The following is a 16,244-nucleotide window of genomic DNA, read 5'->3' as shown; positions in this document are numbered from 1 at the left end:
AAAAACAACAGAACTAATGGTTATCGTTCAACCTGCCACTGAAGTCTTTGTCCTGCGACGAGATGATGTGATACGCCACTCGCACTGAGATGTGTCTGCAGTGTCTAACATGGAGTTATATGTGCTTATCAGAATGTTAGTAAACTAATCTAGTTGGTCGCAAAAATACAGAAAAAATATTATGTTTATATTGGGATGCTTATATTGCTGCAAGATCAGCTGACCTAATTTAGCTGAATGTCTAACTAAAGATTTATGGACCAGCTATCATGATAGCCGAACTAAAGTGACTTACCGCAGACCAGCTGGGTGTTGCCTTTAGCTTTTGCATGCAAACTGCACTCTACAAACAACAAAAACACTGAAAAGCACTACTAAGCAACATGCAGAACTTATTTTCTAAGTTACCTGTTGTGCTGCCAATTAGCATTATTTGGCACAATTTCAAATTTGAATTTTGAACCATAACTTTACCAGTAATTTTATTACTAAAACAAACTTTTCCCGCTCTCTGTACTCTCCCACTTAATCTTTGTCAGGCTAACCTCCCCAATCTGTTTCCAGTGCTAGATCTGATTTTTTTGTCGAGTCTTTGCGAGTCAGCTCGTGACATGTCTTATCCCCGCTTTGATGGACACCCGTCGCCTGTAATTCTCCTCCGAGCCGTGATCAAGAAGTTCCCTTCCTCGGGGACCCAGAACGGCTAAGGCCCTCCCTGGTAGCATGTAACACCTCACCTTCAGCCAGCTAATATCAAATCTCCATATCTCCGGGATGTCTACAGAGTAACAATCAGATTACAACTTTGAAGAGACTGGAACATCCCGAACTATTACTTATGGGACTTTAATAACTCTAAGCACTAAGAGTTAAAACCATGGGATTGTTTATTTTGAACTTTTATTGTTTCTTATTCTGTTTAACTATGCCAAAGGAAACCTAATAATAATTTTCTAATTAGGACCGGCCCACACATATAATGTTATAGTTTTAATACATTTGCCAACCCATACAATTAAATGTTATAATTTTAATTTATTTGGCAAAACATATAAGTAAGTTAAGTTACTTTTTTAACCTGTTTACTAAGATCATGGTTTGGTGATTTATGTTCACTTAAATAATAGTAAAATAAATATCCTAGAGGCACAGATTATAGACGAATTCTATTTGTTAATTTTTTTTGTATTTGAAAATAAAATATCTAAAAAAATGCAGGGTGTAGTTGAACTTTTAAATCAACCATTTATTACAAACTTTTTCATACATCTACTTACTACTAAGAAATAATACACATATATATTTACAAAAAATATGAGATTAAAACATTAAATCTTTAATGTAAAATAATGAGTAATAAATATAAACAATCACACTGTAACATAATACACAAGCCATAAACGAGTCTGGCGAAATTTATTTGTAATCGAGCGGATAAATAGAGTGTTCATCCACTCACTAAAAAAATCGCGGATTAAGTTTTTTCCACACCACATGTTTGTTTATGTGACTGCGAACAGCGGACCAGTCTGACACTGCCGTACACCCGCCAGCTGCAACGGACAGAACTGGACCGCGACATTGTCTTCACGTCCTCGTGATGGTGAGCCGCCCGAGGCAGGTCTGTACACGCACCGAGCACTCGCGAGCTGGCGACCACCAGTGCTGCCACTCTGAGCTGATCGACGACCACCAGTGCTGCCACTCAGAGCTGATCAACGACCACCAGTGCTGCCACTCAGAGCTGATCGACGCCGCCTGTTGTTAATGCCGACTGCCTACCACACAGTGAGTTGGTGCTGCGCCATCTTCCGGGAGTGGGCAGCGCCGAAGTTCATCCCGACTGCTTGGGGTTGCAAACCCTGTCCGTTGTGTCCACTTTTTGCGATCTTGTAGACTACCTTCCAGAACACACTGCATGCTGCCGCGTTATTGATCAAAAGCCCCCCAGTTACCGAATACAAATTTAACTGTCTATGGAAGTTAATAACTTCAGAATAGTATCAAATTACAATACGTTTCTTGCATAGTTGATTTTTCGTCAAAATTACCCCAAAAAAACAAACAGAACATATAGTTATCGTTTATCAGCCATTGAAATGGAATAAACTCGGTTGATCACTGATTTAGCTCAACTTTCATAAATGTATTCGCATAACCAGTAAACACGTATGTGACCAAGGGGATCTACAGCGAACGGCAATTCCTTCACTACAGTGCGAGAAACAAGACTTGGCACTTGGGGCAGCAGGGTTACTAAGCACCACACAGAACAGCTGTCGCAGAGAACTGGGCTTGCATGGTGTCTCAGAACACAGCGGCAGGGCAGATGTGGCGCTGCGGCACCCACTGAGCAGAAGGTTCTCTTCAGACCGTGGCTTGTAGCGGTATCTCTTTGTCATCTTTCTCCTCCTGCGCCGTGCGGTTCCAGGGCTGCTCGTCCACCGAGCCGAACATCAGGAACACGAAGAACGGGACGACTTTCACCCCGGCCGTGATGTAGAAGATCGTGCTCCAAGCTCCCAGCGTTTGCTGGAACAACACCAACCACTTGTAGGCCTGTGAATTGAACAGCTTACACTGCTTAACTACAAGTCTGTAAAAACAAACGTAGCCTACTGCTAACATAGGAACAACATTAGGCTATAGGTAGAGACCGAAAAATTCGCGGATTCATTTCGTGATAGGCTGAAATTCAAACATGTGTACAATTCTGCTGTTTCTGCTATTGTCGATCAAAGAAGCGTCTAATCACAAGCTACCCAGTGGAGACGCCCCACAATTTAGCACCCAAAGAACACGTGTGTTTACTTGAGAAGTGCAGAGGATAACGGAGACTATCCTAGAGGTCATTGAATCCGCGAATTTTTCCGGTCCCTAGCTATAGGTTGGGATCACCACATAACTGTTCTTGCAACTCATGGAACAATCATAACATATATGTTTATGCTTGAAATAATCTGCAGAGAGCAATAAATGACAGTTCTGAAATTACATTTTACGGTAGCGACAACTATACTTGAGTACCAGCGAGGGAATTTTTGTAATATTTTACAATCTGAACTGTTACTAGAACAAACAAAATATGTTCTCTGTAGCATGTGCATTGTTTTCTTTTGTAGGAACAAGACACATTGTTGTGAACACTGTCTTACAGTATTGTTACAATAACAGAATACAATATTGTAAACTCATCATTAATGTTTAGCCACTGTGATAGAGTGTTTCGTAAAAATTTCCTCAATTTTTCAAATGTTTACAGAAAAAGTATGGTAGTCTTGAGAGTGTAGCAAACCTTTTGAGGTGCCCTAAAGATGACAATTAAAAAAAAACATTCACATATCTCACAACACCAATGTCATTACACTCTGGTTTATAAACATATTTTTCATACGTTTATTGCCGGACATGCCGGCTCAGTGGTTATAACACGTGTCCTGCAAAAAACAGGCCCAGGGTGTTATTTACATTCAAAAAATTACATTTAAAATTTATTTGTAATTTTGAGGACTCAGTGTCGTGTTGTCTACATCCTTCTGTAGAATTCATGGAACGCCGATTGGTACAGTTACATTTTCCACCATGATGGCTTCCATGAAACTCATCATCACCATCACCATCATAACAATACGAGGCGGACACAGTGGTAACACAATGGAATCATGTAACAGTTGACTTCCGGACAAATTCCTGTCCATCCATACAATTTGCTATCTATGGTTTTCCAAAATTATCCAAGGCAATAGATCATTTAATGATCTAATTTTTCCTCAAAGTAAGCCACTACTGAGTCTTTAGCCTAGTTTCTTTGGATTGTGACGATAAATCCAACCGCCTCTGATGTCTTCGCTGCTGACGAAACACACACACTCAAAAGTGCAGCACTATGCTGGACGTAGGAGGACGACGGCTCCGGCAGAGACTCACCCTGTTGTTGGTGATCGCGCCGACGATCAGAGGCGCGATGATTGCTAAAACGCCGTTGATGGTGGTCGCCAGACCGACGATCGTGCTGGTGTAGTTGACGGCCAGGTCCATCTGGTTGAGCTGGCTGCCGCCGATGTAGGCGGCCGAGGCGACCCCCTGGGCAGCCAGCAGCACCACGACGGCCCAGGCGTCGCAGCCCACCTGGGTGATGGCGATCAGCAGCGCGGCCGGGAAGAACGAGGCTGCGACACACGGACGCCCCGTCAACACACAGCCGTGACGAGCACATTCGGGGCCCTACGGTCTCCAGTGTCGTCAGCAGTGTAACTTTGTAATCGTGAGGTAGAGACCGGAAAAATTCGCGGATTCATTTCGTGATAGGCTGAAATTCAAACATGTGTACAATTCTGCTGGTTCTGCTATTGGCTCGCGGCTTAACTGGAGCTCTCTGGTCCAATGAGAGATTATCGACCAAAGAAGCGTCGAATCACAAGCTACCCAGTGGAGACGACTCACAATTTAGTAACCAATGAACACGCGTGATTACTTGAGAAGTGCAGACGATAATGGAGACTATCCTAGGGGTCATTGAATCCGCGAATTTTTTCCTGTCCCTACCGTAAGGTGCTGACTGTCAGCATCTAACTGTTTTTTTTTATATTTTATATTTTCTACCTTGTTTCCTGCAGCTGGTAAATCTGCTATGAACTTATGCCCATCGGAGCAGTGTGTTTGACCGGAAGCCAACATTTTGATTCCATAAAACACAAGAGTGACAGACTATCTGTTTACTCCGGTTATGTTTTCTGGCCTTGTTCTCATCAGCTGGAAAACCAGCAAAACGTTTGTGCCCACTGGAGCAGTATTTTAGACTGGCAGTTAACACTTCAAGTTAATGCGATGCGATAGTGTCTGTTTTGTTGTTTACTTCACTTATAATTTTTTCCCTCGCAGAAAATGGCAAACCAGCAACGATCTCATGCCCACTAGTGCATTGCGTCGGCCTGGCAATCATTACATCGAGTCATCATCACACGAAATATTCTGGTATAATAGTTTTTTTTATACATCTAGGTCCTTGACCTCTGATAAGAGACAAATTCGGCTGACCGGCTTTGTACCTGTTATTGTCTCCTGCACGCACTGATATTATTCACTAACAATCTGTCAAAAGCTGCATTTCAAAAATAGTTGAATATTAAATTTAAAATTATATTCAAGAATATCATATAAATATTAATTTCCATTTAAGAAATTAATGAACCAGTGAATGAAGGTAACAAATAAAAATTCAAAGAAATGACAATCTCTGCCCAAAAATATGAAATTTGGCTGTGGGGGCGGGACTTATTATGTTCTATGGATGCTGGTTGGTGGACAAGGATGAGTTCCAGGTTACTCAACTCGAAAGACAATGTGCGGAGAGTAAACACTACCATGAAGGCATACTGATGAGTCCAACCTTCGAAGGGTCAGCATTGTTGGTATTTGATATTCTGGGGACAGAAGCTTTAACGCCGACCCCAATGATTTGTATCGGCCTTTGGAGGGCATGACAATGTTTAATTGACTGAATACGTGATTTTCGATAGAATCCTAATGGCAAGTCCGTCCGTGATATTCGATATAATCCTAATAGTAAATGAGTAAATATTATGTTAAACTATTCGTAGGAGCCAAGTTAACGGCCATATTTTAATTCAGTTGATGTGTGCTACTGATCTCGTCGCCACAGTGTTGTGATTTTATCCTGAGCCTAGCCGGAGCAAGGACAGTACAGTACAGATGACATAACTGTCATAACTGACGTCATTCATTCTAAAAGGGTGGGTTGTAAATGCACTATAGTAACGAAACATTTAACATTTGCTGCACTGAAACTTCTACATAGGAAATGTTTTGGTATTCCATACCCTCAAAATCACCCAGAATGTGTCCTAAAAGTCACACCTTTTTGACAGTTTCATTAGTGAATAAGTTCTTTAATGCTAGGGCCACATAGACACAGAGCCTGTTTGTTACTGAAGCACAGCTTGCACTAGTGGAATACATTTATTTATTGTCTAAAGTCTCTTGTTTATCACTAATATAAGGTTCCTGTTTATATTTAGTCTAATGCCTCCTGTTTATCATGAGTGTAAGGTTCACTGATTGTCATTTGTCTAAGGTCCTATGTTTACCAGCAGGTTAAAGTTCAGTGTGATGACAACCTACAAACATATACTGGGACCACTGGAACGAATCTCTATGCTGAATTTCCTAGAACGATGTAATCAGATTTCAATATAATTTATAATTTATATTAAGGAATTTTTATGAGGTAATTAAGACCTTGCCTAACACTTTCTAGTACCATAAAAACAATATTAAAAAATACAAAGTTCAGCTTTTTACAGTTTACAATACTTGAATGATTCTTGCAATGGGAAAATAGCTTAAAAACAGTTTAATGGGCATACACATTGTTAGCATTGACGTATGTCCAAAAAAAACTTAAAACCTATTTGCATTTTTCAAAAATAATTAAATTTAACAATAAAATTAAACATTTACAATATAGTGTTTTTCTTCCTATTTAGATAAGTCTTTGTGGAATTTTAATTTAGAAAATTATCAAAACTTTTATAGATTATTATAAATATGTTAATACTTACATATGCCATTAAAAACGTGATATGTCGCAAGGCGACTTAGATACTTCTTTTTTCGTAGCCATTGAGAAAGAAATCCAAAGAAAATTGAGCTCGTCAAACTAACTATTGTAGACACTGCCGTGATATTACCTATCTGCAACAAAATAAACAGAGAATATATAAATAAATAAGAATATAAATAACATTAATAAGAAAAAATAACAGTTAAACTCACGCGAGGCGGGGCGCACGCCTCAACGTGGTTCTCCAGCCTGGCTCACCTCGGCTGTGTTGAAGTGCAGGATGTTTCTCATGTAAGTCGGCGTGAATGTCGACAAGGTCGAAGACATCCACTGGGACGGCAGCCCCATGACGATGTAGGCCCAAACGGGCGGCGACGTGAGGATCTGCTTCCACGGAAGTTTTTTCACCGCCTGCACACAAGCGAATACTGCACCAAATTCTGCATCTGACCCAAACCAACTGGCTATACACGTCGATGGTCATCAACATATAATTGAAGACTTTAATAATTCAGAAATCTGAACTAAATCATCAAGTACAACCACTAAAACTTTGCGTTGAAGCTATTTCCATCTTGCTGTAGCGTGAAGCTCACGTGAGATTCCTGTAAAACTCAAAGTAGGCCTATAAAGACTGCTTCTTTCAGTACTTCATTAATGGAGGCTATCTCGTACATGGGCGAATAGTTTTACGCATTAGTGAAGCCAGCAGTAGTTTTAGACGGTCGGGCAATTAGTTTGGATATTCCAAATACATACAGTGGCAGTCTTGACCGCATGCTATATTATTTCAACATTAACCATGTACTGCAAATTCACTGAAGAGATTAGCATTTAATATCGGTGTTTTCATGATATTCGTTTTTATTTGTGCCACTTTCTGGATCATTATCACGAAAATGTGCATGAGAAAGGTCTGCCAGTTTCTGGTTCTCTTTGCAAATCATCGTGGGAATAGTCTGGAGATTTCTTGCCAAGCAAAAAATCGTTCAGAACTGGAGTTTCGTGTGTTTTGTAATCCTCCAAAACGCATGATATTTCTTGACATATGAAATGCAACAAGCTTGAAATAGAATGAACTTGTTCCTGGCGCAACTTGCATATATTGCGGAAATCGTTCACCGAATACACGTATACTTGTTTGGTACTGCATGGTTCCTGAGTATATACATGTGTGCAATAGTTTGTACCTTAACTGGTCTTCCAAACTCCATCAAGTTGTTTCTGTTTCATCCAAATAATTCTTATGTGAGCGTAAGACCTAGCTTCAGCAAGGGTTGAGTACAGCTCTTGGGATGCTGGATATCTAGGCACGCATACGGAAACCTGCGATGAAGGTGCTCAGCACAGGCGGTTTTCGCAATTTCCTCTATCCTATAAACCGACTCAGCAGTTGCTTGATTGTTTATATCCTAGTAACTAGGCTACCACATGATAATGCATACGATCCTTACAACCAGCATCGAAGGTGTAGTTGTTTCGTGCGTTATACACACACCAAAATGTACAGGACAAGAATTGTTGTAAATGTTACGACCTGCGATGTATCTACACAGACATCCAAATGTCACAGAGGGTCCGCACTTCCCGTCGATGTTCTTACAGTGTTCTTACACCTCTAGATTTGTGTCTCAGGTAAACAGAGTATAAATGTCTCAACATAGGGTCCAAGCTTGTAGTAGCTTTAGTCGCAGAAGTCATTGCTCTTATCTCACCGAAAATGTCATCATGCAGGTGACCAGTCGCATAACTGTGCTTCTGAGCCCGAGACATAAGAACCACTTCGGTGTGTCTAAACTATTAATTACACGATAGCCAATTTCCGAAAACATTAATATTGTAGCTTTACTGGTGTTTGTAACAGCTAATGCATCACAATGAGATACCGCTTGCCATGAAAACACATTTCAAAATTTAAAGTATTCTTTTGTGCACGTAAAGAGTATGTTCTCTTGGTGGAAGCAAAATGTTCCCAAACAGTCGAGAAATGTGTATCTCTACTGTGGTGTTTGGCGCAGCAAATAATCAGGGCTTACCTGGGACTTGTCGCCGCCTGTGTTCTCGGTGATGTACTTGAGTTCCTCCTTGGAGATGTTAGGGTGGTTCTGGGGAGAGTCGTACACCAGGAACATCCAGGGCAGGATCCAGGCGGCGACCAGAGACGCCCACAGGTAGAACACGAACCTCCAGCCCAACGACTGCAGCAGGTTGCCGATCAAGAAGCCACACGTGATGCTGCCCACACTTACCGCTGCCGACAAGGAAGGCCCACGTACCGGGTCAGTACACATGCATGCCTGCATTACATTTTTTTTTGTCGAGTTAGAAATTAGCAATAACAGGACATTGATAGCAAATGTAAATTAAGAATAGTATTTCAAAAATAGCAGGCCAAGAACGAATGCACAAATCACAGCTGTAGCATATTAAAGAACGAGCACACCAGCTATGTCCTACATTTAACATTACGCCGAGTTTTATAAATTCAACCCATGTTTAAAGATTCAATAGTGATTTCAATTAATAAATAATATTTAATTATGTTTTCAAGTTAAAATAAGTTATTTTAAGCACATGTTAAAACATCTCATTTTCGTACCAGAGGAAGAACTACATATGATATTTATAGTGTGTAAATGTTTAATAATAAATTAAGATTTTTACATAATTTACATTAAAGAATATGAAATTGAATAATAGTTGGTAATATTGTGGTATCTGACATACGATGACAACACCTATTATTTGCTTTGTCAATATGCGTGTAAGTGTTGAATCTACCATCACTCTATATTTAATCTAGTATTAACAGCAGAAGTGATTATGAAGTGATGTGCTCGAGTGTTTTCAGCGATGTTTCTTGTAGTTGCTTCTAAACTATATTTTTATCTCCTTTAACAAACTATTTTATTAGTTTAAATTTGTTTACTATACGGTTGATGAATTTAGTAATGTATAAATGACGTAACTTTTAACAGACTTTGGAAAAAAATTAGATGTTTAGGTTTAGCTGAGGAGAATGAAACAATTTGGCCAGCTCCGAAGATTGACTTTGCTACTCACCAGACATGGTGATCGCAAACAGCAGCTGCCTCTCTTCGCGAGGAAACCAGGCAGCGCACATCGCCATCATCACTGGCTGCAATGGACCCTGTAAGGAAAGGTCATGTGTTCAGACTGGGCTGGTGTGATTTATCTGTTACTAGAACTACAATGATTATGTGAGTTTTTGTTTTCTCCAGGCTGAACTGAACTATTCTTTACACAACCAGGTCTCTTGAGTGTGCTTTCTGGCTGATAGCTCGGTTAGAAATTTTTTTTATATCTGTTTGGAATGTCCATTGTTTATTCGTTATAAATCTTGGATCAGTGGTTCCCAAAAGATGTGCCGCAGAACCCCGGGAATCCATGACAGAGTCACAAAGGTTCCGTGAGTAAAGACGAATGTCATACTAAGCAGGCAAAATTAATATCAAATAACTTTCCTTGAAGGAGTTAGGGTTCCGCCAAAAGAAAAGTCAATCATAAGGTTCCCTGGCAGAAAAATATTGGGAACTGAACCTTTCTCAGCTCATTCTCTCAATGGAGTGGTGTCCATTACCACAGTTAATGTTGGAGCTGGAGTTAAGGGGAGGTGGCCCTGAGTTAGAACTTGGTTTGGACCATCCTGGACTCTGTGGTTTGCCGAGATGGATGATGGATGATGATGGCAGATGCCGGAGTGCTTACTCGCTGCTGGCCATGGAAGATGACAGCTGTATGCGACCAGCAAAGATGGAATTCCACTCACCGAGATGAAGCCCCCGATGGCCTGGCCTACGATGACGGCGACGACGCTCCAGTCGGCCATCACGGGCAACAGCAGGTGGATAACTACCGATGTGGCATAGCAGATCGAGAACATGTGCTTGGGGCTCCACAGCTCGGCGATGCGACCACCGATCATGGTGGAGATGAGTGATCCGTAACTGCCCGCCGACAGCACCATGCTCTGGGACAACTCGCTCCAGTCGTAATCGCCCGTCTGCAATGGCGACAGCGCGCGGTGTTGCCACATTGTCTCACTCCGCCTGAATGTGCCTAGTGGTCACTGCACTCGCCTCCGGCCCAGGCTATCCAAGTGGTTCCATCCCTGGCGGGATCACCCCCAACTGTCCGCTGGGGGGAAATATGATGGACTTTTCCATGAGTTGGTACATTCTATTTAGGCACTCCTGTTTTTCCGATACTTTAATTATCTCAGTGATATAATAAATCATCACCACATCATCATCTCTAATGACCACAATGTGGATGCGACATTAATATATATATCAGTAATTAAATAATAATTATATAATTTACATATTTTAATAGAAGTAAGAAATATAATAACTAATCTGCTATCAAAATTTTAAAGGAGTCAAAGTTAACAACAAAACAAAGCACTCTCCTGTACAGAAATGAGAATGCAGCTCTATATGAACTAAACACTGAGTTTGTGCAGCCAATTAGCATTTTTCGGCACAATTGTAAATATGAATTTAAAAATTATTATTTTAGCAGTAATTTTGTAGATAAAACTTAAACTTATTCCACTCACTGCACACTCCCACTTAATTTTGTCAGGCTAGTTCCCCAATTCTTTCCCAGCGACATATCTGATTTTTGACAACGATCTCATGAGAAAACATGCAGGCTCATCTTATCCCCGCTTCTGTGCACGCCTAGGCACTGTAACACTGCCTGTCGCTGTGACCAAGATCGCTTGTCCCTGCAGTCTCCAGGACCCTGCTTTTCTAAGAGGTTGCCTTACACAAGCAATTTCTGACATGTCCAAGTCTCAGTTTCCCCAATGTCCCAGCACATCTCCAGGCTCGGTAGAGCTAGTTTCCTACTACCCTTGCACATTTCCACCTTCCCCCTTCTCCAACCTTTGCTGGGAACACTGTCCCGAGCAGTGACCGGTCCTTAACACCAGCAAGGGGTGGCCTGTCTTAAGGTCTCGACACTAGTGTTCGAATGTACCGCCTCTGCCCTCTAGTGGCAGATTCGTGAGTTATTTCCCCTGGGTTTTTGAATGCCCACTAAACCTGCCCTCTGGTGACTCACACCACAAGCAGTGTCCTGTAATTCCTTTCCAAGCCACCAGAATGCTGCACAAGTCTCCTCCATAAGCCCCATGCTTTAGAAGGAGCCTCGTGCGAGAGATGCACTAGCTGATTTCTTCTCGGTTTGACCAAACATCAGTAGGACACGCTGCGAGCGGGTGCCAGAAGAAACATCGAGATATCGAAGTGAATATTTCTCGACCAATCCTCTCGGAAGTCTTCGGAACCTTCCGGACCAGAACCCGAAATCCCCCTAACTTTCTAATTCCAGCACCTGTTTTAATTAAGTGTCACCTCGCCCTATCACGGAATTCCCGCCTCTATGCAAGACTGACTACTTTGCTTCTCGGCCAGCCCTCAGCAAGTTTCCACTTCTGTCATCGTACGAGAATGTAGTCATCTCGCCAAGGGATTTTCCCTAACTTAAAAAGTAGTTAGTCTGTGATTACCATGTAGAAATTTTTATATTTTGGCTAAATTTTATAATTCTAAATTATGAGTGCTTCCACATCAACCTCACCTGTTCGGTACTGTCTTCACTCATCTCCCAGCGGGCCCACTTCCTGAGTGCTAGGGGCAACACCCTGTTTTGGTGAGTTTCGACAACATTATTCTTCCCCGACCATTTCTGTTTTTGTGGGCATTTTTGCTCGTTTAATGACTGTCTGTGAAACAGGCCTAATCCTTTTGAATTTGGCTTGTTCACAGACAGAGTCCTAGAGCCTGGACATGGCGACCACAAGCTCTTCCTTGTCCTCGATGACCAAGGACTGCTACGGCGGCCTAGTAGCCCATCAATAGCAAAAATCATCATTCTCTGCCAGAGAGTTTCTACCATCATACCTCCAAATTCTCCGTGATACCTGCAGTGTGCTAGTTAGGCTACTACTTCGACTATCCTGAAGGATTTGACAATTATTAACTACAGGACTTTAATTAGGATATGTTCTAAGAATTAAAAATTCTGGGATTGTTTATGTTTATTTTTATTGTTTTACTAAAACATAGAAAACATCTTCATGATATTTTGATTAGGTCTGGCCCATATAGCAAATTTTATAGTATCCATGTATTAGTAATCAGATATTTTAAAGTAGGTAATCAACTTCTTTACCAAACCCATGTATTCTTATTAAGATATTGTTGTGTGTACTTGTCTTCCATCATCTATCAAAGACAAAATTAATAGAAGCACAGATATAGACGAAATTGCACTTGTTATTGTTGTATTTGAAAGTTAAATATCCACCAAATCCCAAAATTTAACCAGGGAGTGTATCAAAGTGGTAGCAGAGCGTGGTTTCAATTGTACTTAGTGTGGTTTCATCTTTAAGCAATCCCAGTAACCTAACAAAAAATCAATAAATAAAATCAATTTAGATATATATTTTTGATACGAGTATTTAAGCTGACATCTTTATATTTTTAGTAGTACAACTATAAGTAACATTTCCATTTTAAAAACCCAGAGCAAAATTCACTTAGGCCTTTTCACTGCACTTCACTCCGCGAGACCCTGACAGCACGTGGCCTTCTTCGACGCACGTTATCGGCAGAAGTTTCAGTACAAGTATAGACATAACCATGCATCTGGAAACACTGTACTGTCAGGAGCCTGCGAATTTTTTCGGTAAATATGTTCGGGGTCAGTTCATCCCTATTTTTTAATGGAATTTATTATTCTCTTTCTGGGCCATTTTTATTTATTTTTAATAATGCACTTTAAGCCCTACATATTTTATTTTATATTTTGCAAATTTTGCTGTGTGATCCACATTACCTGTGATCTGCTGATTGCAAAATGTTGGCATGTAGGCATATTGGTAAGTAAACTACTTTTGGTTTTTAAGCTAATTCAAGTGAAGTTAGTCCTGAGTGCTTTCATAGCCACGAACAGACACTCGACGGACGGTGGTGTGGCTCACCGTGGTGGGAGCGGTGGAGGCGGCGGAGGTGTTGGTGGCATTGTCGGCGGCGGGGGCGGCGGGGGCAGTGGTCGTGGGGGCAGGGCACGAGTCGACTTGCCCGCCCCCCGAAGAGCCGGTGGAATTGCGGCGCACCATGACCGTGATGGAAAGGGGCAGCGACGTCATCAGGATGATGTTCATGAAGACGCCGAGAAAGAGGACGCCAGTGAACACGTACCTGCGTGGCACGTAGCAGCTCTGCCCTGGAACAACAACAACCACCAGCGGTGACCAAAGATTAATCGATATGGTGTAGTCAGCTGTTACTCCTGACTTGACGCCGTCGTCCGTAATACACACCCCTTCCCCCTTCTACACCACACTGGTGCCACTGGTCACGTGGTCCACTGTCGGTATGCCTCTTTGTCTCACTTAGTGAAGTCACCCACACTATATACCCGCCTCCTTTGCCACAACAAACAGCCACTGCTAAATTATGTTATGTAAAATCTGGTATTACCTTAGCATATCCATCTTAAGACATTTATTTACAAAATCAACTTGTATTTAACACAGTTTTGCATATTTCACAAAAGGATAGCAAAACCGAAACTAATAACAAATGCGGAAGCTACTATAGGTACAAATATTGTAGGTGAAATAGTGAAACAACAATCATTCAAAAAAGATTAAGGAGTACTTTTTACTTTAATGAGCTTATAAACCACCACGCAATCCAGCAAAAAAAAAAAACAATCATTTTTGGCTGTGAATTTTCCAAGTTTGAGGGATAATGTGCTCGATGGTGTGAAATCTATGCAAACACAAAAAAAAATTGTATGTCAAAACCCTGACAAAAAAAAAAAACAAATCTAAAATAAAACCTCGCTTGATTATAACAATTTAGACCAATAATAGATAGTGAAACTATTTTGATGTTTTAATAAAAAATAAAAACCTAATATTTTTTATCTTTTACTTTTAATAATCACAGTACATCATAGTGGAACTAAATTCATTTTGTGAGAAGTTAAATTAAATTAAGGTAGTTTAGTGTCAGGATTTGAATACATGAATTTATAATAAATTGGCATAGTATCGTAACTTCGCATTTAAAAAAAAATACTGGCCATTAAATAGTAAATTTATCCGTCTGCCAAGTTCCTTTCTTAAACATTTCAGACATTTTTTGAACAAAGAACATTGATAGGTCAGCTATCAAGTACCTACATAATGCAAATACAGATGACAGTAATTAAGATGAGTACACTGTATTGCATTAGGAACTGACTGGAACTGCCAAACGCAAGGTAAACCACATTAAAGTCATGAGTAGGGACCGGAAAAATTAGCGGATTCAATGACCTCTAGGATGGCCTCCATTATCCTCTGCACTTCTCAAGTAAACACGCGTGTTCATTGGTTACTAAATTGTGAGTCGTCTCCACTGGGTAGCTTGTGATTCGACGCTTCTTTGGTCGATAGTCTCTCATTGGCCCAGAGAGCTCCAGTTAAACCGCGATCCAATAGCAGAACCAACAGAATTGTACACATGTTTGTATTTCAGCCTATCACGAAATGAATCCGCGGATTTTTCCGGTCTCTAGTCACGAGATACAAGTGGCATCTGTGCTGCGACCTGTAGGTACTAGAGGTCCTCACCTGGTGGAGACTTCATGGGGAGTTCCTCGCTGACGGGCGACATGGCTGATGTGAGTGTCCTGTCAGCTGGAAGACAAGTACCACTATTCCTCGCTTGCTCGCGTATATATTCAGAAAGGCACAGATAACTGAATAATTAGTTAAGGTATAGATAACATTGTTGAATCCCCACGATTGACAATCTCACGGCCAAGCTAAATATACGTATGTTGTGCTGCTCTTCAAGTGTGGGATTAAGGCGTGCAATAAAAACCGTCGACTGGCAGGTATGCGCCTTGACGCACTGGTATCGAAACATCATGAGATATTTTTAGCCCGCTAGTCATTCATTTTAAAGTGAATTTATATCGTAATCACTTTCATGTCTTTGTGCGAGCGTTGTCAGTGCTCGTGACACGAGTGCTTGTTATTCCCCATGTGTATTGTGCAAATTCAGCTCCGTGTTGTGGGTGTTTATTGTCTGCTTCGGTGAAATTTCATACTTAAAGATTTCTCTCAGTCATGATTTTTGAGTTCGGTTTACTCTGTTTTATCTACAAGAATAACCGTAAATATTTATAAAATATTTCTTCCATTTACTCGGTCTTGATAAACAATTGATTATAACTTTTTCAATAAGATAATATTATTTTTACTAACAGATAAAAAATTCAAATATTACAAAAGATTATATCAGCAAAGTCTCGAACGGATTAAGGATTTGAATCCAATGTTTATAATAATTGTGTTACGAAATTAATTTATTTTTGAATCATGTTTGTATTTGGATTGTGTAGCAGGATGGAGAAATTTAACTGTGTAACAGAATTAAATTCTTCCCGTGTTTACTTCATTTTCTTTATAGTTAGCTTTATATTAATCAAATATAAATTAAGGGCTTATTGTTTCGAGAATTGGATTTGAGTTAATGATATTGGTTTCTTCCGGGATTTTGGGGGCCTCCACCGAGCTGTGGTCGCTGGTTTCGTGCCCCATGTGTCCTTGTGGAAAAGTTGTAATTGC

General features: G+C 40.7%; 1 protein-coding gene across 1 annotated transcript; it reads right to left on the bottom strand.

The window, feature by feature from the left end:
* Positions 1-1,213: 1,213 nt before the first annotated feature.
* LOC134542879 (sialin-like) lies at positions 1,214-15,326 on the bottom strand. Its single transcript, XM_063387462.1, has 9 exons — positions 15,243-15,326; positions 13,599-13,843; positions 10,374-10,607; positions 9,647-9,734; positions 8,620-8,834; positions 6,842-6,994; positions 6,582-6,714; positions 3,928-4,169; positions 1,214-2,532 (listed from the first exon to the last, which is right to left on the bottom strand). The coding sequence occupies exons 1-9, from the start codon at positions 15,283-15,285 to the stop codon at positions 2,368-2,370; spliced, it is 1,518 nt and encodes a 505-aa protein (XP_063243532.1). The 5' UTR covers positions 15,286-15,326; the 3' UTR covers positions 1,214-2,367.
* Positions 15,327-16,244: the final 918 nt, after the last annotated feature.

The sequence above is a fragment of the Bacillus rossius genome (assembly GCF_032445375.1).
Source record: "Bacillus rossius redtenbacheri isolate Brsri chromosome 9 unlocalized genomic scaffold, Brsri_v3 Brsri_v3_scf9_2, whole genome shotgun sequence".
Lineage (NCBI taxonomy): Eukaryota > Metazoa > Arthropoda > Insecta > Phasmatodea > Bacillidae > Bacillus > Bacillus rossius.
The sequence above is the reverse complement of the archived record's forward strand: the minus strand, read 5'-3'. Positions and strand labels throughout refer to the sequence as shown.

What these genes read in the sequence shown, in the direction of transcription:
- LOC134542879 (XM_063387462.1), bottom strand. Translation starts at nt 15,285, where the DNA reads ATGTCGCCCGTCAGCGAGGAACTCCCCATGAAGTCTCCACCAG. An exon ending in CCATCGGGGGCTTCATCTCG is followed by an intron (nt 9,735 to 10,373) that starts GTGAGTGGAATT and finishes CTTTCCTTACAG; the next exon opens with GGTCCATTGCAGCCAGTGAT. An exon ending in CAGGCGGCGACAAGTCCCAG is followed by an intron (nt 6,995 to 8,619) that starts GTAAGCCCTGAT and finishes GCTTGTGTGCAG; the next exon opens with GCGGTGAAAAAACTTCCGTG.